Here is a 25,533-nt window from a genome sequence, read left to right as displayed (position 1 = left end):
AAAAGAAACCGATTATCTGGAATCTTACTTTTTAACCACGGAAGCCTACGATTTTAGGGGACTACCAAAAAAATGTCAGGGATTGGAGGAAGCCGACTTGCCCCTTAATTAGGGCCGAGTCATAACTTACAATTTGTTGTAGTTGATGTGAAATTCCAGTGATCGGAACCCCATTGGCGTCTGGCTGTCACTCAAAAATTCAACTTTAAAACAATGCCTAAATCATTGGAACTTAACGCTGTAACGTCCGTCACCATAAATCATTTGGAACGGTTAGTTTTGAGATTCAAAGTGGTAAAAGCTCAAAGCAAGATTTCTTGAAGAATTGACAATATTGCGATCAATTCCATATCAGTTCGGTGCGTTTTATCTTTGATCCCTAAGTCTTTGAATATCCTGGATCATTGACCAAAGGCTTTTCACGAAAGAGTATAATCCGCTGTACTTTAATCCTTTGATTTGATAACACCTTCAACTGTGTGTTTTTGATTTTCAAGAATTAAAAGATAGCAAAAAGGTCAAAAATTACTCCTGGCAACTTCGTGGCTCGTATCTCGAGTTGTAGAGTAGGCGCAGAAGTTATTTAGGTTTTGAATGGAAGCATTGGCAATTCTTAGTACTTTTGTTGCATTCATTTTTCCCCTATAAGCGTCCGTTTTCACACAGGAGTCAAGAACTAGTGAAGACCGTACTCTATTTTTTTCCTGATCAGACACACCTAGAAAACCATAACTAGAATGCTTAAGCTCAACAGGAGCTGTACTCATACGAGCATGTTTTCAGGTCAGCTGACGCTGGTGGAAAAAGGACAAAAATATTTCGTGAACTCGTCTTTGGCAAGTTGAATTATTCCCATGAAATGGTCATCATTCACGTTTTCTTTCATTCTTTTGATTTTTAACAATACATACAGACAAAGAGGGTTAGAATTAGATAAAAATCAAAGTGTTTTTGGCATAATGCAACTTACATGTCAAAAAATTGCAGAGTTTTGCTCTGCAAATCACATACATACGCATTTGCCCTCATTTTAGTAAAACATCTCGAAAGTGTAACGAAATGTAACAATAATGCAATCATGCAATGCACTAATGATGCATTCAGATTTTCGTCTCAAACTCCCAGGAGCAAAATATTTATGTAGTGATCATATACTAATGGAATTTCTTCGGATGTAGTCTCATAAACCTTGTTTTTGGCAGTAGGGTCAATTGAGAACAGCTCTCGTGGATGATGGTTTACTTCTTAAGGATCGTCAATGTTTCAATTGACAATGTGGTACTATCAATTCCACGTAAGACAAGAATTCTTTTGTTGCTGTTAAAGTGTAAATGTCAAATTACCAATCACAACTTTTTATTTCGTCCGGGGTTTTTCATTCAGATCAAAGAATGTAATGGCCGACTTGATGTTTTAAGTTATAGTCAACAATGCATCACAGTATTTTTGAGACATTTTCGGTTGTAACATTTCTGACTCATTTTGGCAATGTCTTTTAGAGAAATATCACATTTTTGCTGGAAAAGACAATCAGACGTTTCGAAAAATCCTAGAACGATGAATCGAGTTCCCTAAGAACTTCTTCTTCATGGACTCGTCGGTTAGTTTTTTCTTGATTTTCATAGTGAAGTATTTCTTCAAAAGAAGCTGAATAAGACAATTGACATGATTTTCGGTCCCACTTGACGTTTCGATTGCATGATGAGTCTGTAAAGACATGAACAAACCTCTAGGCAAATCAAGGATCGATGCATATATTAGCTTGTCAACCGCCGAACTTTTCCCGAATATTGACTTCTTTCTTGCGATAAATTCTTCTCGGACAGAAAGTAAGCACATGAGCATAAGAAGGCTGCAAGGATGGGAGACCTTTATCACCATCTGAATATGTATTTTTGCATAACGATTAGAGAACCGTTCATCACTAGAGATCGTCGACCGAAGTGAAGAAGGGCATTCCAACATTCGCTACATTAGACATGCGCCGCCGGGTGACAAAGGCAAGTATTCCGGAAATGTACGCAATGTGGCCTGGCACACTCTTACATGTTTTCAGATTACAACCATGAGCATGAATTCTCGACAGGATAAAATTGTTCATTGTTATTAATGTCGGGAATATCCTCATCAGCACTGTTATTGAATGAGGAGCTCATTATGTTCACCGAATGGACACTTATTAATTGCCTTTCATCTTGAGCAATACAATTGGCTGCAGTACTCCCGAGGATGTGCTTTCCAGCATGGACCAAAAGGCGACGATAAGCAGTTCGAAACTGACGGGGGGTTGGATTGAAACTCCATCCATTCCTCATTCGAACGCCATTGAAGAAAATCTCGAGATGATCCTGGAGAAGCTTGTAGGTGGCGAGGGAATGGAAGTTGTAGTTTTCCTGACTTCATATATCCATAAAGTCTCTCGACTGACTGAATGCACGACAAAAAACCATAAAATGCACATTTTCGCCGAGTTTCAAGCATGAGCTTTCCAGTAGAGTCTTGCAAGACCTTGTACAGCTCTCTCACTTCAACGAAGAGTGACATGGCCTTTACAATATTCTTCTCATTCAAGGCGCCTTTGAATCCGGGACTTCTTGAAGAACGAGAGTTGAAGATGTCGAATAATGCGTCATGCATTTCAAGGAACTTAGCCGTTTTGCGATCACATCTTGGCTTTCAAAATCCAGGATGTTGCTCCGAATGAAGCCAAAGCAGGGCCTTCGCCACACTTCTACTGGCTATAGCTTGAACAGCAAGAACAACCTTCATCTTGCAACGCTGGAAATTGATGTGTCGATCGGACAACTTGTTGGCCAACCTTAGCCCATGCCAATTTTGAAATCTTATTCAGCTCCAGAATGTACCGCCACTTGATTCGACCTACATTCGGCCAAACAAACTCTCCATAATCCGCTAGGGTGTTCGCAATAGCTTGATCATGTGGGGTGGATCGAGCAAGGCAGAAACTTCGTAATTGGCTTCCGAACAGGGATGGGGAAACGATGCCTTCATGTCATGGAGATTCTTGGGGTAGAGGTTTGCGCCAAGAGCCGAAAACGTTGTCAAGTTATGCTGAGTGCCATCCATAGTGACATTCCACACTTTGACTCCGGATTTGAACGCACAATTCCAAACATTCTCGGATTATTCCTGGAACCAATCATAGGCGGTTAATACGGTTATAACTACAAGAAATGTTGCCAAAAGTGACGCACTTGCAACCAGATTCCCACTTGTTCCTTTAACAAAGAAATACGCGATGGGGAATTTTTCCAGTACTTTTCTATAGCCGACCACATGACAAGACTAAGGCCTCGTTAGCTGGTGTGGTTCAGGCTTCCAAGCTCTTGTTGGCCACCATAATCGACAGTGCCAAAAGTGTAGCCCAGATTCGGATTAAATTCGACTTGCTCTTTGAGAGACATTCCATCGATTACGAGAGAGGCATTCTCATAATCCGGATCGCCACGGTGCTTGGCCAGTTCAAAGAAAGCTTCTTGCTGGAAACCTAAGGTTTTTGCATCAAAAAGGGCGATTTGAAAAACTGTATGCAGGATGGTTAAAAAAATTACCTGGCAAGCAGTGGAGGGCTTGACACTTGCTTTCGTAATGTTGACTGGCTGGGGAGGTGAAAGTCTTCCGCATGAACTCGTAGGCCTTTGGGCTGTAGAAGTACAGGGTTTGTGCAAACTCCATGACGTCTTTTGAGAATGGCGAGGTTTTGGATTTAGAGGTCACGAGATCCTTGACAAGTTGCAATTCAAGCCCTGCAATGTATTCAAGGTTTCATTATGTTATTGTCCACCGTTTTTTTAAAACAGGCTACAAATTCTTTACCGTCAAATTTGTCCAAATGGCAAGCTCCTTCTCTGGACAAGATGTTATTTTTGCCGGAGGTCTACAATCATTTGTTTGAAATTGGCAACAGAGGATTTGGAAACGCTTTAATTTTTCTTTGACAATTCGCTCTTGGGCCAACTTGGACTGGAGAGATTTACGGAGAAAATTACAATGCTTGATAATTGACCAATGTTGTTTGGGTACGCATAGTTGTGATCGACACATGTAGGGTCCATTTTGGGCCTTTTTGGAGGGAGCTTGACCAGAAAGGCCACCATCCAAAAGCACTTCGATTTTCAGATTCAGATTCATGTACTCGCTTCAACACTCTCCTGGTAGAGGTCCGTTTTTGCAGGTGGGCGGGCAAGTCCTTAAACTTGCTAGGGATGGCGTCCGACTTTAAGACTTGGTTCAGTCTATCTTAAAAAAGGGGCCGCGAGTGTCAGCGCTAAATTCATAGCACCCATATTCAAGAGCAAAATTTATCTATTAATATACCTGGGACATAGTCCTGATCAGAAAAATGAATCGAGCAGAGTCTAGAATGAGGACTTGGTGACCAACGGTCTCGATGAACGGCTAGCTCCCATTGCTTTCGCAGAGACTTGTCTTGGGGAAAGCGATGAAAATGATCACAGAGCTCTCCAATTCGATCCCCAAGACCGTCTACGACGTAAAAAAGCGCAAAAAGGAGGCCGTACATGACCTTAAGGACCACAATGGAAGTGGTAGAAAATTAAAACTGGATCTGGCGAAGGTACACATCAGGGCTGCAACTGCCAATCCAAATTCCACAATCACGTCCATTGCAGAGAATCTGGGGGTGGCAGGTCAACAGCGTCTCTTCCTTCCGGATCAAACAACGAAGTGATAAATCCCTTAGGAGAGTTCAACAGGCCTAATGAGAGGAAACTTCTACTGTGATCCTTAAGGTCCTGGCCGGTCTCTTTGAGGTTTTTGACTTCGTTGGGGTGGCTCTTAGAATTATCAGTACCATCAGCAGGAATACAAGTAACCTCTCCGTCTCCACTAGAACTCGAGATAGTAAGCCACAAAGCTGTCAGGAATCATTTTCGACGACCTGGTGTAACAATCATCTTGTAGTCACAGATTCAAGATGCTTTAGAGGCCATCAGGGACTTGAGGCTTTCGAGCTCCCCTGGGTCCTGATGGCGTGACATCTCAGTTTCTGATGAGATGCTCACTGGTTCTCGCTCCTGTTTTCTCGTACTTGATGCGTTGCATCTTGGATCAGGGCAAGTTTCCATCTTCACTAAAGTTAGCTCATGTTGTTTCCAATTTTTAAAGGGGGAGATAAGTCGCTCCCAGTAATTACAGGCTGATTTCTCTCACTTCGAATATTGCGAAGGTGTTTGAGAAAGATCATGAATTTCAAACTTTGTTGAATTTCTTGATATTCATGAAGTCCTTCCTCCTAGCCAGCATGGGTTCCGGAGCACATCTTAGCACGGTTACCCAACTGATTGAACATATTGAGCGGGTTATTGAGGGACTAGAGAACCATGAATCAGTTGATGTAGTCTATCTCGACTTTGCCAAGGCCTTTGACAAGGTAAGTTCAATGGTCTTTTAGATAACAGGCTCCATGAGATTGGGATCCAAGGCAAAGGTTCTCAAATTGGTTAAAAAGTTTCATTTCTGGTAGGAAGCAATTGGTTAAGGTTGAGGGATCCCTTAGTGACATACATGATGTCAAGTCAGGTGTTCCCCAGGGTTCGATCTTAGGGCCTCCTTTTCATAATATTCGCTGCCTCCGTTTCAAAAGCTTAGTATTACTGCCAGTGCTCTCCTCTTATGCTGACGATACAAAGTTAGTTTTCTGGTAGAAATGGCCTAGATTCCAGTAGCCTTGCAAAGGACTTAGATCGAATCTACTCTTGGGTAACTGAGAGTAATATGGCCCTGAACGGAATGAAATTCCGCTCAATTACATATGGGTCAACTCCTTTAAATACTCCACTCGTAGATAATGGAGGTAAAGATATTGAGCAGGTCTCATCTATGAAAGATCTAGGTGTAGTCCTCCAAAATGAAATGGAAAGTTCGATGAGCATATTCCAGTTGAAGGTGGGTAAAGCTTTTCAAATGTGTGGTTGGATATATCGCACGTTTAAGTCCAGAGATAGCATCACGATGCTAACTCTGTACAAGTCGATTGTCCAGCCCATCTTGATTATAAAACTTTATTATAAAAGTGTAATTCATGCACTCCTTATAAAATATGTTATGTATATTACAAATATGAGAAGTATTATTGGATATTTGATATTCAGCTCCTAAGCTTTTTGAAAATTAAATTTTTTTAATCTTTGTTAAAATTACCCAGCCACCAAATGCCCTGATTATAGTGTGGCTTTGACTTATTAACATTCAAAATATATTAAAGATATTTGTTTTGACTTTTATAAAGCTGTATTGTATCAAGGTAAAGAATTTCGTTAAGTGTTTATCTTGGAAATTAAAAACGCTTAGTGAAAAGGCTAGTTGTTACTTCATATTTATGTGTTTGAAGAAAGCTTAGATTTATTGATTACTGATTCTATTTGCTGGTTTCACATCTAGATTTGGTAAGAGAATATCATGATTTAGGGTTTAAAAGTGTTTGCTTGTCAATCCCCTTTTGCCACAATTGTACTTAATTTTGGACACATTCTGCCCACTTTTGTTCACTTTTGTCCACTTTTGTCCACTTTGGTCCACTTTTGCGTCCACTTTTGTCCACTTTTGGACACTTTTTTGGAACACTTTTTGTCCACTTGGTGTCCAAAAGTCACGCTAATTCTCAAAATTGCCCACCCTGGTTTCGAGAGCACCTTCAAGCCCTCGAGAATCCAGGCTAGTTCGAAACAATGAAGTCCACATCTCTTCTTTCTCGGGCTCCTTCATTGTTTAATTTTGCTTCCCTCTGATATTTCGTAGGGAATACGTAGGCCTTGTTGATCCGGTAGCATCTTTCAAGTCAGACTTGGAAACAATTTTTAGATATCAATTCAGATCAACCCTACATTCAAGGACTAGCTCGGTCTGCCATCTCAAATTCGTTGGTAGACCAATATCATATAAAAATTGAAAGTAATAAATAGACGAATTATAAACATTTTCAATTTAAATAGTACTGGGGATTACATTCCCTGTACGCGGTTAGAAAAGCCCGTGAAAACAACAAACAAAAAAGAATAAGCAGAGCTTTGGCTTGGATGGCCAAGGCATCTAAAACTTGGTGTGTTTCGTTTTTATTTTGTAATCAAAGGAAGGGTAGAGTCAATGGAATTGCAATGGAAACCGAAAAATGGACTTTGCCAAAAAGTACAATATAAGATAGTTGAAAAATGTTTTTTTTTTAATATTTTTTATATATTTGGTACACACTGACGCAAATGTGAAGAGGTGTTTTTTGCAATAAGTGTTTTACAATGCAATTGGTGAGACTTGCCTGCAATTAAAAATGTCATTCAGGAAAGAAAATATTGGAAAGTCTAGAAAGCATTTCATCATGTTTTCCTGATTACAAAAAGGGTTGTGGACAAACCACGATCCTTACCGCAGCGATTTGTGACACCTGAACTTACCTGTAGTAATGTAGTTTATCGCAATTCTTATAATTCAGATGAACGATGTAGAAATTTGAAATTATTAAATATATCATATATTTGGGATATCTTTTGAAGGAAAGTTGCTAACTCTCACACAAAAGGTCTAAACGATTCATAGCGATAGGATATATAAACGATTAAAAAACACGTGAATGGCTAAAGGGCCCTTCCTCTGTTAAATCTTCCAGTGTAGTGGAGGATACTACTGTTCAGTATCTGGGATAACAAAGCATGTTTTTATTTTCTTTTTTCTTTTGTAGGTGCCACGTGGTTATCTCCTCCAGTAAAAGATAAATTCAACATTTGAATATGCAGTTTGGATTTGCAAGCAGTCTGAACAATAATCCAAGCCCTTGTTGTTGGTAAAAAAGGGCATTCAAACGAAGATTCTGAAAGCAAGGATGGCTCAAAAAGTGGACCAACTACCTTAGGGCTACTGTTGACGTGGTTTGTGCTAACCCAATGAACACTTGGTACCGTTATTATCTAGAGGAAGATGCAACTGGTTCCAACGTTTGATGAAGATGATGAACATGATGATTTGAACATGATGATGAACATGATGATGAAGATTTATCCAAAAGTCCGGGCATAAGGTCTTTGCACCACATTTGAAACTAATTTTGCTGTTTGAGATGGGGCATCATCCTGTTGGAAGGGTCATTCGCTGTTCTCCAGTAAATGTCCTTGACCCAGGAAAGCACTATGTCGCTTCAACATATCCAGATGTACGCGTGTAACGTTACAGGCCAAGTGTTATCATTGAATATATGCGTTTGACAACTTGCTGAAAACGAGTTCAAGGTATCCCTTTTTCCGGACATACGAAGCGTCCGCGGTATCAGAGTTATTTTGTGATAAAATTCAAGTGGCTACCAAAAGTCGAAACGCTGCGCTGATTGGAGGAGACATGAATTTGGATCTGTGGAATATTGAGAATATTGAAGAACAGACTTACCATCTTTTACCGCTGTGGAATGTCATTAATAGGACTCTGAATACTTGCAACCTAAATGTGGTGAAAACAGGTTCAAGTTACACAAAAATACCAAAGGACCGCACAATCTACACATCTTGACTGGATCCCATCTACTGTAGTGATCACATATCTATTGAGCTTTGAATTATATACAAGGTTGCCACTCTGTAGTAAAAGGCCGGCTCTAGTGCTGTATTTGGCTACCATACTTTACTTGAGTTTCAAAATGGTTTGGAAATAATTACACATTGCAGATGTTTATCCATACATCAAATTTCAACTTGAAATCACTTCACAAAGAGCCCATATCAAAGTTTGGACGAAATTAAAATGCACACTCTATAATTTAAGATATTACACCCTGCCTTGTAATTGATGGAAGAGAGAATGTGGGTCTCCGATCTACTTGCAATTGGTCAATTGCGCCCAGTCAGCCGGCTGGCCAGGCAGCCAGCAAGCCAGAGAGGCAGAATTTGCTTGGGGCCCATCTAGCCAGAGAGGTGAAATCTTTTCAACATGGCAAGAAGAATGCGTGCGGGGGTGGGTGGGGGCTTTTCTTTAGGAACAATGTACTCTGGTGTGATCCATCTGCCCTTGACGCCAGTTTTCAAACCAGTTTGATTTTTTCAGGTAGAGTGAAGTCTCATTTTCTGACCCCAAAAAACAACGTGAGATCAAAGTTGGCAGTACTGGTATGAAGGTTTGCAGAGTAGGCAATTAGGCAGATTTAGAGGGCTTGTCAGAGAAAAGTCAATCCAACCAAGCCACTTGAGACTTTAGTTTGAAAACATTTTGGTAGTTGGGCAGCAGGGTATTGGGCTGATTGACTTCTCTTGCGTTATGCAGTTTCAATCAAACCAGACAAATGAGCCATCAACTCACTGGCTCCCTGAATCCGGAACTTGATTTTGAGAATCACATAACTAAATGTGTTCAAAGCCAATCCCCATCAAAGGCTTTTTTGGCCTTTATTGGCCTTTCCGCGATTTGCTGTGACACACTGTATTATAAACGGAATTTTGATATAAAAGTAAATGATATGAAGTAAAATAAATTAAGATAAAATAAAAGAAACATACCCCCAGCCTCCTCTTCTCACAGGCTCTTGACACACTCAATTAATGACATTAGATGGAGACGTTTGCCAGGCGCTAGATTCGTCCACAATTGGTGTCGCCACACAAAAGGATAAGGAACTAAGAGCACTAAAAAAGTGTATTCAGAATGGGCTACTATGCCGCAATGGAGCAATGGACAAGTTTGGAAAGGTGTTCAATGAGCTCAGCATTTCAGAAGGAGGCAACATTCTGAGGGGATCTCGGATCGTGCTTCCTAAGGAACTCGTGAAAAGAGACCTCCTCCTTGCCCATGGTGCAGCACACCTTGGGGTTTCCCCAATGAAGCGAAAGGCTGGAGGTTGCGTTGTTTGGTTATACTATGACTTTCTTCAAGTTTTAATGGTCATTCATGAGCATTAGGTCAAGTCACTTTAAGAAAGTTGTAGGGAGCTGAAACCACTCCCGACTGCCTTCCCAAGACTAAACTGACTCAGATCACGGGAGGCAACATGCTGCCTCTCTGTCTCAGCCTACCCAATCCATCAAGCAGCCTGATCGTGCTGCAGCCACTCTACCCAGCGCTGGGTAAAGTGGCTGGATCACAGACCATATAATGACTAGACCTCGCATAGCGCGAGGAAAAATGCGAACACTTGCCTTCATCAGCTGGTACATAAATTTTGGTGTACAGTGACTCATACTTTTTCATCCGCCAGCGTGGCCAGATTCAGAGTGAGCTTGTCACTGATAGCGTTCGTTGAAGGCCCAGCGATTGTAGGTCGTTACTACTGATCAGGCAGTCACCCTCCTCATTTTTGGTGTACAGAGTTGTTGACTTAAAATCCACTTTCCTCTGCACTGAGGTCGGGCCAATGCGACATCTAGTCGTTATATGATGTGTGGGCTGGATCCCCTTGCTAGATCCAGAGCTTTGGTGCTGGGTTGCCCTGTGTGACCATTTTAAGACAGTACAAAACGGCATGGATGAAGGCTCAAGTACAATGGACTTTTTGGCCTTTTTTGGCTTGTTCAGGCCACAGTTGCGAATCAAAACAACAAAAGAATTAAAGATTGAGTTAATGATTAGCTAATGAGCTGCCCCCAAATGAGCCCATCAAGGAGGGGTGGCTAGCCAAAGGGGCGGAAAAGTCAAAAGAAAATCATGGAGAATTGTTCTAAAGTACGGAGTTTAAGTACTGAGCCCCATCTGCTGTTTTGCGCTCTTTACCCGCTAGATGACGATTTCGAAAGTCAAAACCAAATCCTAACTGCGTTGATATCGGATGTAGTGACCACTTTGCTTTGGTGGCCCAGCAACCACTCACCCCAAATGCTAAGCTGAAACGCTGGAAAACCATCAAAAAGCGTTCGTTCAAGAACTACAAAGCGGGACCTTAACGGCAAGATCTGGAAATGGTTCCTTGGGACTACTTGGTGTGGGACGATGACCCATCCTATATGGCGGAGTTCATAGAACGCCGGATATTGGAAGCGTTTGATATTCATGCGCCTATGACAGAGATTAGATTCCAGCCGAACTATAAATCTCATTGAAGTAAAGAATCCAAAAAAATAATGCAACAACGCAACGAGGCTTGGTCCCTAAGGAAAACGAAATTTCAAGAAGCTTCGAAATCAAGTCGGGATGTTCGAAAGAAATATGTATCTGACATCAAAGACCAACTCATTCCACAAGGTTAAGAGTGCCTTTTGTCATTACAATGGTATTGGTGTGTTATTTCTCAATAAAATGTAGTTGACACACTGATATTTTGCATGTTGCCAGTCTCAAGTTGGACTAAAGCACTTCAAAAAAGAAAGTACACCCATATTCAACAAATTACAATGTAAGGTATTTGGGATTTGTTTCTTGATAGACTCAGGAAGCTCACATGTGATAATGTTAATCTGAATAATCTAATGTAATATCATAGCAATCTAAGCTTATGAAAAAATGGGTTCAGAAAGGATTTAGAAAATAACAAAATAGTAGCAACAGTCTGAAATGCCATATCCATGAATCAGCTTGTCTTCAAGTAAAATTTGGCAGTGTCCTTGATGAAAATATTCAATGATCCTTGTCATGATACAGGGTGTGCCACTTAAAATCGGGCAAAGCTTTAAATGTTAATAACTTATCTGATTTTGAATTTAGCGCTAAATTGAAGACGCCATTTGATTTGTCATTGGTTTGTTTACATTTTCTCGAAAAATTGTGTTGGAAGGTGCTAAAGGACGAAAATGGCTCTTGATAAGGCTATTAGGAGGAAGATCATTTGCCTTCATAATCAAGGATTGTCTGAGAGGGACATAGCTTCGAGGTTGCTAGAGGCCAAATCCACTGTTCATGACACAGTTTCTCGATACAAAAAGACTGGGACAGTTGAGATCAAGCCTCGCAAACCCAGATTTCGACCTGTGCGAACCAGGCAGCTTGTTAACAAGGTCAGAAACAAATTAATCCGGAATCCTCACAGAAGCCTCGGGGATATGTCCAAAGAGTATGAGATCCCAAAAACCACTCTAAGAAGGGTATTAAAATTCGACCTCAAGAAGACATGCTTCAAATTCACTCGCAGGCAAGTGCTCTCTGAGGCCACTGTGGCCAAGAGGTTGCAACGAGGCCGCATTATTCGAGATAAGATTGCCTGTGCTCCACACCCTGCCACAATTTGGAGTGATGAAAAGATTTTCACAGTCCAAAGAGCTTGGAACCGTCAAAATGACAGATTTTATGCCTGCAACCTTGAGGACATTCCCCTCTACAATAGATCAGTCTTTATTCGCCAGCATCCAGCCCATGTGATGGTTTGGGCAGGGGTCTCTGATGATGGCCGCAAGACTCCTCTTGTGGTCATCCCTGAGGGTACCAAGGTCAACTCAGATGCTTACATCAATCTTTTGGAAGAGGAGTTGCTCCCTTGGATTCAACAACAGCATTGGGAGCATGGATATGCTTTTATGCAAGATGGGGCTCCAGCCCACACCTCCAAGAAGACTCAAGGCTGGTGCAAGGCCAATTTGATGGATTTTTGGGACAAGAATACTTGGCCACCTTCCTCTCCAGACTTAAACCCGATGGATTTTTCCATTTAGGCAATTTTAGAGAAGAAGGTGGGGGGTAAAAATTACCCAAATGTCACAGCCTTAATCACAGCCTTAAAGGCTGCATGGGATGAAATCTCCGAAGATTTGGTGCAGAGAATTTGCCTGTCAGCCGTACAACGCTTTAAGACTGTGGTGAAGAATAAAGGCAGAAATGTCGAATGAAACCTAAACACTATTTTTTAATCATGAAATTTTACAAACGTTTGATTACATCGATTTTTGTCTGTGATTGATGAACTTTTCACAATTTGCAATTTTACTTGCCCGATTTTAAGTGGCACACCCTGTAGAACACTTTCTTATACAGTGCATCAATTCAAAATCTGTTTGCAAACTTTTCTACTGATTGATCACATTGTTGAAATGGAGACACTTATCAAACCTCGCGCGTCTCTGAATTCAGGGTCCCTAGTTGAGACGACCAAGTGGGAATATCCCTCAATTGGGATACCCATCATCAGATGGCAGCAAAGGGAAAGAAAGAGCTGCCATCTGACTTTGTAACAAACAAACAAACCTTGGGAGAAGATTATTGCATTGTTCACGCTACCTCTCAAGCACAACATAAACATAGAAACAATAACAGTAGATTTTAAGATATGAAGCCCCACGGCAAGTGCATTTGACTCTCTGACAGTTTCTGTTAGGAATGAAAAAGATTCCAGTCCTTTGTGCCTAAAGCCCCTGATGGCCCCTGAAGCATCTTGATCTGTGACTACAAAATCATCTAACTGCTCAAATTGACTAACCATGCCAGTTTCAAAGGACGTAATTTAGCTGTTGGAGTTAAAAATTCACTAGTGAAGTAATCTCCCAGAATTTTTACCATCACTGACAAGGTATTTTGAGTGGCGCACCAAACTACCGAGTTACACACAAACCCTGCGAAGCAAATAAAAAAATGCTCACAAAAAGAATAAAGTGACGCAACAAACCAGAAACAGACCGCACAAAGATTTTGGCTAGCTACTCTTTTTGATTGGGAGTACGTTTGCTTGAGGAGAGTTAATAATGCCAAAATATAAGCTAATCCAGCATCGCTAATGAGTCATTAAGGGCAAATAAAAGAATGAACTCATTAGCTGCAGTTTTAGTGCATTATACATGAAAAAGGTCCTAACAAAAATTCCAACATCCTGGACTAAATACGAAAAAAAGAGGGAACACATTTCGTGATCGAAGATGCAGAGCTTCAAGTAACAAAAACAGGAGTAAGATTCAACATTGACTAATGATTCAACATGTGATGTGATTTAAATGAAATGCTGAATATACCAAATTTCAAAGCGTGTACCCACGCCAAGAAAAGACCACGTGAAGCCAAGTTCAGTTTAACTTCAATTTAAGTCTATTTAATTCATCTCCATATACATTATACTTGTATCTAGTCTCTTGGCTCCTGGCATTGTTCTTCAACTGAGCAACAATTGAATGCTCTTAGTTTGATCCAACAGGACAAAAAACATTATGGTTGGAAACTGGGAACCCTGACCCACGTGTTTTGTTAACTTTTGTTGTCTGAGTTTGTTAACATCTGGCAGGGATCGAGCTGGAAGACCGAAAACAGCCTGCGTAGTTCAGACCAAGTCATGATCATCCATTAACCTCGTAATTCGTACAATCTCACCGCTCAGCATGGTCAAAACCGCCGGAGAAAAAGCTCTAGCCGCCTTGAAAACCGTGGTTATCGACCAAGGCGTCTTCAAATACGTCCTGATCGAAGTCACTGCCGAAGATGAATCCGGCCAAGAAGTGACACGACATTTGGTCCGAGGCCATCAATCCGCCGAATATCACGCCGACATTTACGATCCCGAAGAAGAAGCCATTCGTTTCCAAGGGCTGGACGCTCAATGTTTGGGAGGGGGGCGGATCCAACATGACCCAGCCCGGAAATATATCAAAGTCTACGGATACTCGTTAGGATTCGGTCGAGCTAATCATGCCCGTGTAGTGGAAATCCTCCAAACTGCGTATCCGGAGGATTACACTTTCGAATGGTCTGACGAAGGTTACTAATTGTTAAATCTCATCTCATCATGGGTTGGCATCAATTACCCAATGAACTTTTGGTCCAGATCTTCACACACTTAGAGCTTGGTGAAGTTCGCCACATGGCAGCTGTGTGCTCCCAATGGCGCCATGTGGCGGTTCAATTCTTTTGGTGGCCTCAGGTTGAAGCCTTGGCTAAAAGTGACTTTTCCGTCAAACAAAGACTCCTGGCACTAACCGAATCAGGCGATCCTGATTCTCGCTTGCGAACTTTCTGTGAGTGCTTCGGTCGAGCCCGGTCTTTATGGTCTGAACCCCGACATGTGAAGCATCATATTGCTCCCCTCTTTAACCACGAGCCTGCTGAGGGTTTCCTGAATTATCAGATGGAAATGTTCTCGTATCAAGACCAACTTATTTTAGTCCTAGGCAGCGCTCAAATCGAGATTTGGGATCATGTCAAACTGGAACGGAGTCAAGTGATCGTTGAGCGTTCCTTGGAGAGAAGCAAACTTGAAGTGAACATTCATCGGCATCTTTTAGTCATCTTCCACCGATCCGCGGCCTTGATCAGGATTTTCGACCTGGAGCAATTCATGTTTGTCTTTGAACGAACCATTGAATCGAGGTTCCTGGCTCTTAATGAAGGGGGCCTAGTTTGTACCAATACCATCGGATTGAATGATCGGCATGTGATATTTGTTCAACCTCATGGGAGCCTAGTCATCTTAGAACACGGGCTAATCCACCAGTTGCAATATCCGACCAATTCTGAGCCCCTTTTGGATGCCACTCCAGGATTGGATGTGAATAGCGGTCCTTGTGGGCTGCAAATGAATGATCAGTTTGTCGTCGTGGACACGTGGAGGACCTTGGAACCTTTTCCGTTTGTTCGACAATACGATTCGAGCTCATATTCCAACTCTAAAGCTCCTGCATGGATCCAATTCCGCCTACCTGCAGTTCCTCATGTCAGTAAATTGGTGGATAGCAAGCTTTCAAATAGTCATCTGATCGCCACCGTGAATATTGATTCGACAGATGGGGACGATTCCACCCAAACTAAATTACGAATCTTTAACTTGCGCAATCGTCAATGTGTGTACTGTGGAGAAACATCCTCGCCACTTTTGGGCGCTCAAAAAGCCCCTATTCAATGGTTGCAGAACGACACTCAATTGGCTTTCCTATTAGTGCCAAGTGACATTGCGATGAAATCTGATTCCCTTTTATTCACTACAATGACCATACTCGATTTGAAATCGAGCCAGTTTTGGACCTTGGGGGACGCCTTTCTCACTGAGGAGACCTACCCAAAAGTGATAGTTCACAGTTTCTTCTTGACTCATCATCGCGTGAAATTGGTGACCAACCCAAAGCAAGACGAAGGGCTCCGATTTGAAATGTATCTTGAAAGCAAGAGCTTTTGGCCGAATATTGAATAATGATTTTAAAGCTTGGATCTGAGGAAGTCCACCTGATTTTTCCAATACTCGGGTCTTTGGAAACATTGCCCGTCCGATGTGAAGGCTTGCTCCAAGTCTGTGTAAATGTCACCATTGAAGTTGGCCAAACTGGAGTTCAAAATGAAGTCCGATGGAGCAAGGACGTCTGTCAGGACAATAGCGTCATTTTTCAAGGCCAAGCAGATTGCAATAATGTCTTCGTGGATTCTATCCACATCCTTAGATCGTACAAGAATTCCACACTTCAAGAGAGACGATGTTTTCTGCTCCACATGGACGAGTCCGTAGAGAAGACCCAGATTGTTCAAGGCATCTGTTGTTAATTTGTCGAGGTCATTCTGCGATTCCTTCAACCATCGATGATATCGCTTCAAAGCAAAGTGCTCAATGAAGGCTACAGATAGCGTCTTCCCAAGGAAAGTTTGGGACCGATTGCGGGCATCAAACTTATCGCCTCCATTGGTCGAAAAAATCTTAGCATTGACTTCCTTGAAGGCCTTGATCAATCTTGTCAAAAGCATTTGATAGACCACCAAGATATCCTCAATGTTCAAAGGCGATTCCTGGCTGAAGTTGAAACTCCCTAGTTCAAGCTCATTCTTACGTTCCAAGAATGAGGTAGATCCCAATGGAGATGGGGAAGTAGGATCCAAGGTAGACAACCAATTGGAAGTCTGTTGGAGCAGGACGTTGTTATCACCTTCATAGGTGCAATTCGCATCGTTATCATTGCGTAGATCTCCTAGTCGAGCACATTTAAGGTAGCCATGACCTCCACAGGCTTCTCTGCACTCTTGGAGAGCTTGTTGAGCGGTCCAACTGGTCAGAGGTTTTCCAGCCGAAGAAATGCCGTGAATTTCCATGCCCATGGCTGCCAAAATGGCCGGATCTTCGGATTTACTTAACTTGAGCACGTTGAAGTCGATGAAATCCTGGAAGAAACTCATTCCCAAGACATGGTGGACAAAAGCCGAGGCTAGAATGGGCATCAAACGGCAGTGTTGAGCTTGGTATTCTAAAACTGAAAGCTCTTCTCCCTGATGATTGGATCCAAATTGTTGTCGAGAGGCAGAATATCGCATGGCTATCACGATGGCCAGATGAAGATTGGCATTAGCCATGGTCATGATTCCAGTTCGTCCAGAGGAGAGAGCTCCCAATGAAGCTCCAAATCGCCGATTTGGATCCTTGAAAGGTGAGACGTACTCTCCTTGTGGATTGACATCACCTAGCTTGTTCAAGAGGCAAGATTTCTCAATGGCGTAATGGTCAAAGATCATGAACCCATTGTCCAAGCCGTTCAGCCCTACCTTCTCGCCCATGTCACCGATGGTAACCCTGGGTTTAGGCAAGAGAGTCTTTGGATCTCGAATGGGCACAATGAACGAGTGAAGTCCGCAGGATTGGCCATTTGCCGGGATAAGTTGGGCAAATACGATGGCGTGAGTGGCGGTTTTACTCAAATTGCCTGACCAAACTTTGGCGGCTTGGAAATCTGGTGTGTTCAGGATGAAACGTTGCGAAGGCACATCGAATTTGGCGGTGGTCCTCATTGCTTTGGTGTTAGATCCATGGCTAACCTCGGTCAGACAAAAGCATCCAATGACTTGCTCCTTCTGGAATTGCTCCAGAATCTGTGCTTGATCTTTGGTACCAGAGCCTCTAATGGCTGATGAGCAGAACTCGTACATCAACGATTTCTTAGCAAGCAAAGACCAATCATACATCCCAATAGCGGACACGTAGGCAGGATATCGCATAGGGTTCTCCATTAGGGCTTCATTCGATAGGAAGTCGTGTTTTAGGAGCTGAATCACTCTCTCAAAAGTGATCTTCCTCTGTTCTTCTAAGGCAGGGGTTTTACTCGAATGGGCGAAAACTGGATCAGTCTCGAGAGTTCGCCAAATATTCTCTTTGTATTGAACCAAGTCCTCTGTGTATAAAGCCATTCGGAGGGCCTCATAGTTGATTTTTGATTTGGAACGGTAACACGCTAAAGGATTATTCGCCATCTTGATCGATTAGATGATTATGAACTCACGTAGTCCTTATCTTCTTCCTTGAGCACTTTCTTCAGGTTGTCAAGTGAAGGTAATAAGAGATAAACGATAGGGATACATACTATTTCAAAGATTAAAAAGATGTTTAGGATTTTATAAAATGTATCGACTAAGAAGAATTCTTCAATTCGGCCAGCGCCCATTTCTTGCCCTGAATCTCTTCCAAAACTTTGACATACTCAATAACAACCTCTTCGAATTCCGAACCAGCCGAGGTATATTGAGCCAAACTGGAGGTTACGCGTTGAATTTCTGCGTTTGTCTGCGAGATTGATTCGCTGAGGTGATTTCTGATCTTCTTAAGTGCCGGTAAAGATCCGGATTTGTAAGTAGAGGTCAGGATTTCCAGCTCCAAACATCTGAAAAAGGGAATTTCGATTTGATCCATTTCGATCTCAATCCTGCATGAACTTACTTGACTTTGAAGACCAAGGTCTTGCATTTCAAAGACAGATATCGGATGTTCACTTGATCCATGTAAGCCTGCTCGCCCATTTTCAATCGACGACCCAAAGTGTCCAATATCCCGAGGTTCTTCAACATGTTCTCTAGTAACTTCAATTCCCTGGACGTGATATCATCGGTAATGGTCTGGTCCTCAAATTGGGCCAACATCTCTTTTTCATTCCGAATGTGCTCAGACACACCCTTCATCCGCTCATATCTCAGCTCTTTTAGAGCAAGGTCTGACTCGCTCGGCAAGATATCCAATCCCAAAGGCCGAATAACGGCCAAGCCATGCTGGAAAAGGCAGTCTGTCCATCTTTGAGCGATAAAAGCCCGCACTTTGATCGGCCAGTTCACCTTGGGCTCAGAATCCAGACCCATGAGAGGTCGGGTGACAGAATCCTCAGATAAGAGAGATATATAATCCGAAATTTGAGTCGAGCTCAGTCCTTCTTTCAGATACTTGAGAGCCTATGGAAACATTTATTTCAATTAGAGCTAGCACGCACTTCAAGTTTAACGGGAGAAACATGGAAAAGGAAGATTTTTTGGAATAGCATTTTTAAGTGGAAGGAATCTGTTCAAATAAAATTTTTCCATCCTATTATGGACAAATCGTCTTGAGGTGCAACTCAGCCAGGAAAGTAGATAATAGTGGGTTTCAGGACACCATTAGTGTATGTATATCGTCTACAACCTACACTGACATAATATTCTGAACTCAAATGACCAACCAGATAAATATGACTTATTTTTGATATCGCATAAGTAAACCATTTTTCTTCCTTGCATAGTCTCAACATGGCGCGAAATGTTTTAGAACATAACTTGAATTACCCTAAAAAGACTAAATTCCACAACATGTTTTCCAAATCTCTGAAGGACACTTGGGTTTGCTTTGTCGGGAATTCTGAAGAAAACACATTTAACAGGTAGAAAGTTTTCTGCATTTGGAATTTTCCTGAAGACTTCGTCGAAACAGGAAAAAAACACTTCCTTGTGACGACATAGAATTTCTTGATTGTTTAACTAGGTCTACTTTTGCAGTGGGTGTGATGTTTCCAAAACAATTTTTCAAAAACTTACGTTCTCAATGGTTCCCAACATTTTAAATTATTTTAAGATCAGGCAAGCAAAGTAATGTTTCATTATAGTGATTCAAAAAATACTTTGGAGTTGATACCGAAGGAACAATTAATCCCAATAATAACTGCAACTCAGTAGCAGTTTTATTGATCATATCGTAATTTATATTCAAATGCCGTTGAAACGTATGTTCCTAATTTCCATTATCAGCGTCTGTAAAAATGATAGCTTTTAATATGATTTTAGGCATACATAAGTTTTCAATATGAACTAACATTATATAGAGAAGCAAAATCGAAGGCTCTTTCTACCATTTGGCGAGCTAGACCAATGCTGAGATGTGTTTGGGTTTTTTGTTTCATGACTGAATAAGGCTTTTTATTCACCTTGATTTTGTTCTTCAATCCTGGGAAAAAAAAACCAAATTGTAAGTGAAGTTTCACGGATTGTACCTGATACTCCTCATTGGTCAGAGTTTCTTGTTCCGCCCCCATTGCCCAATTTAACCACAGCTGCTCCAAGCCTATCACGCCCACTTTGGCCCGTAGGTATCGCATTCGCTGAAATTGATACTCGCCCTCCAATTTCCGGCTGGATCGGGCTAAACGTGCTGGCAAAAGTGAGGCGGGCTCGAGGCGGGCCCGCAAAGCCTGATTCAAACCCGAGAGGCCTTCGGATTGATCCAAGGCCGTCCACCCGGCATGAACGGGTCCGCCGAGGCTCGAAGGCCGACCTTTCAAACAATAGAACCAATTTCGAAGTTAGAAAACTTAGGCATAGTAAGTTGTAAGACATGAATGTCTAGGCCAATATCCCAAACTCCCCTACAACTCCTAAGATACATTACCTTGATGTAATATGCGTGTCAGAGTGGAAATATACAATAAATACAATATTCTAATCGCATACTCACCCAGAGGATCAAGATCAGTATTGTTCATAATGAAGGATTCGACATTCAATTTGGTAGATTGGCGCCTAGTTCGCCTAGTTCCCTTTGGAATCCAAGGACGACGTCGTCACTGGACAGAGAATAAGAGCTTTGACCTTGCCTGATTAATCGCATGACTTCCCCGCCAATCAAGTGGGACTCAAAGCATTGATCAATCCTAAGCTCAATCGAACGAAAAAATATGAGCCCTTAAAACTCATTTCCACCCAGACACAAAATATAAGGCATCTTTCTAATGGGGTGCAAGCTCATGCATTTGACGTCTTCTTGTAGGGGCTGAGTTTTAAATGTGCCAAACCTTTGATACAGACATTCGATTGAGCTTAACATAGGCTGAGACTTTCTTTGTTTAACCAAGCCGAATTCGAGTCAACATCATTTTATTTGAATGATCGAGCTAGAATTTCCCCATTTCCCTAACCAACCCACCATCTTAGTCCAGTGTTGAAGTCGTCCCGGTTTCGGAGGAAGAATCCAATGTCAACAAAGCTAGCGTGACGCTCAACAAACAGGAAATACACACCTAAATCAGGACCAAAATGCTTGACTGGGGCCAGAAGTTGGAAGAGAAATCTATTAATTTGGCTCTTAGTTTCAACTTGGTCATAAACAGGACGGCTATTCCAGCACAGAATATAGATGAATATAAATATTACTTTTCGTGTTTCCAAACCCTTTGGTCACCCTGCTATAAGAGATCAACAAATCCATGTGACTTTTGTTTGCTGGAAGGCCGTGCTCGAACGAAGGTTGAGAAGTGAACACGTGGAGTGGCTGGTGGGCCTGGAAACTGAAGGCCATGGATCCCCATGAACCGGGTCCAGTGCCGGCTCAATTCCCGGCCGAAATCCAGGTCGGGAAATTCGCCGCGGCCCGCATCCAAGAAATTTTGGCCTTACAACATTATATTGGTAATTTAGCTGCCATTTAATATTGACAGGCTATACGTTGGGTTTGATATATTAGCCGGGCTCTAGACAGTCGATGATATTCCCAGTCTAAGTCACCTAATCTTGCCACGCCCAATCTTGCATAAGCCATCATAGACAATCTGTCATTCTGGGAAAGGCCAAATGGGGTGGATGCATTGCACGTTTTTTATTCGGCTGACAATGTAGAGAATACTAAGAGTCCAGAGATTGATCAATTAAATTTGCCAGACTTTATGAATTCAAGAATTAACAGCTGGCCTTATTGGCCTTATTGTCTCTCAGATCAACCGCGTCAAGGACAATTGGCCTCACAGCAAGTGCCTCGTCATCTTCGTCGTCGTGCCGTCAGTCACCATCCCAACCGATTACCCCGTCGCCTCCGTGACAAACACCGTCAACAGAAGCTCAAATCCGATGGCCAAGTGGCGGCCAAACCCACCAAACGACCTTCCCGTCGTTATCGTCGACGGCCTCAGAACCTTTTGGACGAGTACAATCGGCGACAGCGCACCAATGTGTGGCTGGAAACGCACATTTGGCACGCCAAACGGTTTGCCATGGTGGAAAAATGGGGCTACAAAATGGCCGATCATCCCAATGACAAACATTTCCGCGCGGCCTTTCGGGCCTCAGCGCAAAGTTGCCTCATGTGGGATCGATCTTATTGCAACTGCTGGGAACTCAAGGGTCCAATCGAGACTTTGATGAGTCAGTTAAGATTGTTAGTGGGACCAGATGTGTCTATTGAAGGGTCGGATCTATTAGGCGGATTGAAAGAAGCCCATGCTTGTGTTTATCAGCCCGGGAAATATCCTTTAGGAGTTATCGGGTCGGTTTCATTCATTTGGCGACCGGCCGAGACTGGAAAGGACCATCGTACCCTGTGGTTGTGGAGTCATCCGTCGGTTTATGCCACTTTAAAATCGATTTTCCTCAACCTATTCGGTCTCAGTCGGGTGGAATCGAATGAAGACACGACCCTGACCGACCCACCCGAAAAGAAGCTCAAGAAAGACGTGAATGCCTCTAAAATGGCCTTAAGAAATGTTCCATTTGATCGAGTCCCGTCCTATGTGGACAATCAGGGAATAGTGACTCTCAATGATCTCAAGGACACTTTGAACCGGTTTCGATTGGTTGGACCTAAAGTTCAAATGGTTTTGAGTCGTGCTCTCCAATCATCATATATTCATGAGGGCCAAGTGAATTGGCGAGAAGAAGTGTCAAAGGAAGAGGAGCAAGAGCAAAGCGAGGCGTGGCAAGAAGTTTCTCAACACGCCCCGGGAGAAATTCAACCCAGGAGTGTGCTGAGTCTGATCACACGAGATCCACGCGTTTTGTTGCCGCCCAAACGAGATGGAATTCAATTTCCCGAATTAAGTGAGTAGGAACTGGCAATGGTTGGATTCAAAAGATCCACTTGCTATCGATTTGGGACCTTTAGTATCTAGAATCAATAGATCAAGTTATTGGACCTTTTACTTGTCTATAAGACAAGAGACTCTCCACAATTGTTTCTGGAACGACTCACATTTTTTTTAGTTACAAAACTTCGAGTCAAAAAAGTCATTGCACACCCTTAATAGTCCACAATTGATGGAATATGTATTTAGCTTTTCACATTCAAAGGACATTTTCCTTATTTGTTATGGGATATTTTTGGTTTGGATTTTCACAGGCTTTACTAACCGCTAGAAGGTTCTATTAAATGAAAAATGAGTATTTGTCTCATTGTTGTTACTTAAGTTTCATACAATCTTTGATCTACCACCGAGTTTGAGTTGGCAGACCGGGCTAGCCCTTGAATGTTGGGTTTGATTAGGAGTTTTGGTCAAAAATGTCTGACGTGGTAAATGCCACTCCGGATCAACAAGATGTACGTACATTCTACGAATATTGAAGGGAAGATAATTAAACAATGCAAGATACCGGGAAGTAAGAGAAGAGAGCTTAATTGGTTTAACTAGGTTGGATTGATTGAGTATGTATTTGAAAAGTCGCAGAATCCTATGACTACCTTTATCGACGACACCTTCGGTTGAGAATGTCACGAGCTTTTTTCGAAGTAATTTATCATCATAAATTAAGCATAGAACAACAAAGGAATAACAGTAGTATCATTTGACTGTTTTTTTCCCCACTGGAGCTTGTCTTTAAGGTGGCCGGAGAGCTTTATACAAAAGACAATAAATGTTTTTAGGTGCTTTATCCTGACCCAGTTGATACCTCTTTGATTTCAGACGTTCCAACCCCGTGCATGTTCAAGGCCAAATCATCAATAGCCAAATCGATGCTATGGTGTTCGAATATTCGAGATGAGGTCACTCAATCCAAATGTCCGGACCATGAGATTAATCAAAAACGCTCTAAAAATCTCGTGCCCGGCACGCCTTTAGCCTTAACCGAGGACGAATCCCGGGTTCCAGTCATGCTCGTTCAACAACCGGGAACCGGGCAAAATCATTACGGATCCGGTTGGGACCTAGTTTTTCCTGCGGGATGGGGTGAGTTGGAGCTGTCGAGTTCATTCTGAATTTTTTTACAGACTTCTTTACCCTTCATTGGAGTGCAATCCCCGGCATTTCAAGATGGAAAATGCTTACTTTATCTGACATTGATTGATTCGTTTTAGGAGCGTCTATGTGGATGAATCTCGTTTTTAACGGAGCTCGAGTGGGAGGCCTTCGAGAAGAGAACCATTTCCTTTTCGAACGAGCCGAATTGAGTGAGTTGACACGATTTCCAGAATCGGAAGCCGGAATACACGAGGCTAATAGAGTAACGGAAATGTTGAAAACCCTTCATTTCAGGTTAGTGTTATAATCCGCAAATACGTACTTCACTTAAAAGTTACAATTAAGTCTTCAAATTGATTGAGCTCAAAGGAACTAAGATAAAGTCGATGGGGGTGGGGGGTGACAGCTTAAAAAGTCTTAAAAATCCAGTTTTTTTTTTAGTTCAATTCAAAATTACTGTGCATTGTAACCCGCGTAAAGTTCGAATATGTCTCTCGGATTATCCTTATTTGTAAGGAAACAATGATCCTTCATTCCTCAATCTTCGATTTTGGTTGATGGGATGAAGATATTTTTTTTAACATCTAATTCCACATGTTTCCACGTTCACATCTCTTTCTCACATTTTTAAAGGTATCCACCGGATAAAAGGACAAATTATCTCAAATTATCCGTAATTTCTCCATTTGCCGCTCCATGGCCGATGTTGATTCGCAATTACTTGGACGACGATTTGGCTCGGAAAAAACAAACCCAGGATCTGGATTGCTCACAGTTCTTTGTTGTACGCAATCCAACAACCTTAAAGGCCATTGAAGACCAATTATCTCATTCTGCTCCCATGAAATATCCATCCAACGAGGATTTGATGGCCTTGGTACCCGTGAAGCTTGAGATCATTGGGAAAGGAACGTTAGGCCAGTTTAGCATGATTTGTTGTCCCAACCTAAATGATTCAATGGACGATCCACCCCAGGAGTTAGCCAAAGAAGACAAGAAATTAGCTGCCAGGAAGGCCTTGAAGGAAAAACACGTTCAAGACAAGGCCAGATTGAGGAAACGATGGAAAGACAAAAAGGATCGAATCGTTCAAATGCGGGCGGAAAGTACCTTGAACAAGACCAATCCGGATGAAGAAGCCATCGAGCGGATCAAGGAGGAGATGTGTCGCCTGAAAGAGAAACGTGAAGAAGAAAGCTCGACCTTCAACGACAAGATGAACTCTCTTTGGCTAGCTGATGCTACCGATGCGAAGAACTCGAGTTCGAGATCAATCATGGGATTCGTATTAGAAGCCGGCTACTCACTCCATCTAGGTCAAGTGAGCGGATCAGGTTATGTCCCACTTTTAGCTCTGTATGAGTTTTCACTCACTCGAGGTCAGCAGTCCAGGACCCATGTTCTAACTCGCGAAACCAACACCAATCAATATCGTTGGGCAAAGATGACCATTACGCATAATAAATCATGATTTACCCACAAC

General features: G+C 42.2%; 5 protein-coding genes across 6 annotated transcripts; 3 read left to right on the top strand and 2 right to left on the bottom strand.

Annotated features, from left to right (window-relative positions):
- The first annotated feature begins 11,732 nt into the window (after nucleotides 1-11,732).
- On the top strand, nucleotides 11,733-12,587 carry LOC131879599 (uncharacterized). The gene has a single exon (XM_059225958.1). It carries the CDS (start codon nucleotides 11,733-11,735, stop codon nucleotides 12,585-12,587), a length of 855 nt encoding a protein of 284 aa, XP_059081941.1.
- Nucleotides 12,588-14,108: 1,521 nt separating this feature from the next.
- LOC131879001 (sex-regulated protein janus-A-like) lies at nucleotides 14,109-16,053 on the top strand. The gene has a single exon (XM_059225189.1). The coding sequence runs from the start codon at nucleotides 14,235-14,237 to the stop codon at nucleotides 14,616-14,618; it is 384 nt and encodes a 127-aa protein (XP_059081172.1). The 5' UTR covers nucleotides 14,109-14,234; the 3' UTR covers nucleotides 14,619-16,053.
- On the bottom strand, nucleotides 15,984-18,214 carry LOC131878999 (peroxisomal acyl-coenzyme A oxidase 3-like). Its single transcript, XM_059225186.1, has one exon. The coding sequence runs from the start codon at nucleotides 18,067-18,069 to the stop codon at nucleotides 16,042-16,044; it is 2,028 nt and encodes a 675-aa protein (XP_059081169.1). The 5' UTR covers nucleotides 18,070-18,214; the 3' UTR covers nucleotides 15,984-16,041.
- On the bottom strand, nucleotides 18,160-20,693 carry LOC131879000 (HAUS augmin-like complex subunit 4). Of its 2 annotated transcripts, XM_059225188.1 has the most exons (5): nucleotides 20,564-20,693; nucleotides 20,103-20,383; nucleotides 18,922-19,035; nucleotides 18,533-18,858; nucleotides 18,160-18,476 (listed from the first exon to the last, which is right to left on the bottom strand). In XM_059225188.1, the coding sequence occupies exons 1-5, from the start codon at nucleotides 20,589-20,591 to the stop codon at nucleotides 18,227-18,229; spliced, it is 999 nt and encodes a 332-aa protein (XP_059081171.1). In that variant the 5' UTR covers nucleotides 20,592-20,693; the 3' UTR covers nucleotides 18,160-18,226. The 2 variants fall into 2 exon arrangements, with proteins under 2 accessions (XP_059081171.1, XP_059081170.1); XM_059225187.1 differs by having other exon boundaries at nucleotides 18,533-19,035; nucleotides 20,564-20,692.
- A 597-nt stretch (nucleotides 20,694-21,290) lies between these two features.
- LOC131879176 (ribonucleases P/MRP protein subunit POP1-like) lies at nucleotides 21,291-25,532 on the top strand. The gene is made up of 5 exons (XM_059225423.1): nucleotides 21,291-21,513; nucleotides 21,817-22,914; nucleotides 23,775-24,038; nucleotides 24,167-24,344; nucleotides 24,684-25,532. The coding sequence occupies exons 1-5, from the start codon at nucleotides 21,402-21,404 to the stop codon at nucleotides 25,519-25,521; spliced, it is 2,490 nt and encodes an 829-aa protein (XP_059081406.1). The 5' UTR covers nucleotides 21,291-21,401; the 3' UTR covers nucleotides 25,522-25,532.
- The last annotated feature ends 1 nt before the right edge of the window (nucleotide 25,533 follows it).

Source organism: Tigriopus californicus, chromosome 4, assembly GCF_007210705.1.
Source record: "Tigriopus californicus strain San Diego chromosome 4, Tcal_SD_v2.1, whole genome shotgun sequence".
NCBI lineage: Eukaryota > Metazoa > Arthropoda > Copepoda > Harpacticoida > Harpacticidae > Tigriopus > Tigriopus californicus.
Note: the sequence above shows the minus strand (reverse complement) of the source record. Positions and strands in the feature narration are given on the sequence as shown.

Excerpts from the sequence above, each read along its gene's own strand:
- LOC131879599 (XM_059225958.1), top strand. The coding sequence starts at position 11,733 with ATGGCTCTTGATAAGGCTATTAGGAGGAAGATCATTTGCCTTCATAAT.
- LOC131879001 (XM_059225189.1), top strand. The coding sequence starts at position 14,235 with ATGGTCAAAACCGCCGGAGAAAAAGCTCTAGCCGCCTTGAAAACCGTG.
- LOC131878999 (XM_059225186.1), bottom strand. The coding sequence starts at position 18,069 with ATGGCGAATAATCCTTTAGCGTGTTACCGTTCCAAATCAAAAATCAAC.
- LOC131879000 (XM_059225187.1), bottom strand. The coding sequence starts at position 20,591 with ATGAACAATACTGATCTTGATCCTCTGG. Across the intron at positions 20,384-20,563 it reads TACTGATCTTGATCCTCTGG|GTCGGCCTTCGAGCCTCGGC; the intron begins GTGAGTATGCGA and ends ATTGTTTGAAAG. Across the intron at positions 19,036-20,102 it reads TGACCAATGAGGAGTATCAG|GCTCTCAAGTATCTGAAAGA; the intron begins GTACAATCCGTG and ends ATGTTTCCATAG.
- LOC131879176 (XM_059225423.1), top strand. The coding sequence starts at position 21,402 with ATGGATCCCCATGAACCGGGTCCAGTGCCGGCTCAATTCCCGGCCGAA. Across the intron at positions 21,514-21,816 it reads GGCCTTACAACATTATATTG|ATCAACCGCGTCAAGGACAA; the intron begins GTAATTTAGCTG and ends ATTGTCTCTCAG. Across the intron at positions 24,039-24,166 it reads AGTTTTTCCTGCGGGATGGG|GAGCGTCTATGTGGATGAAT; the intron begins GTGAGTTGGAGC and ends GATTCGTTTTAG.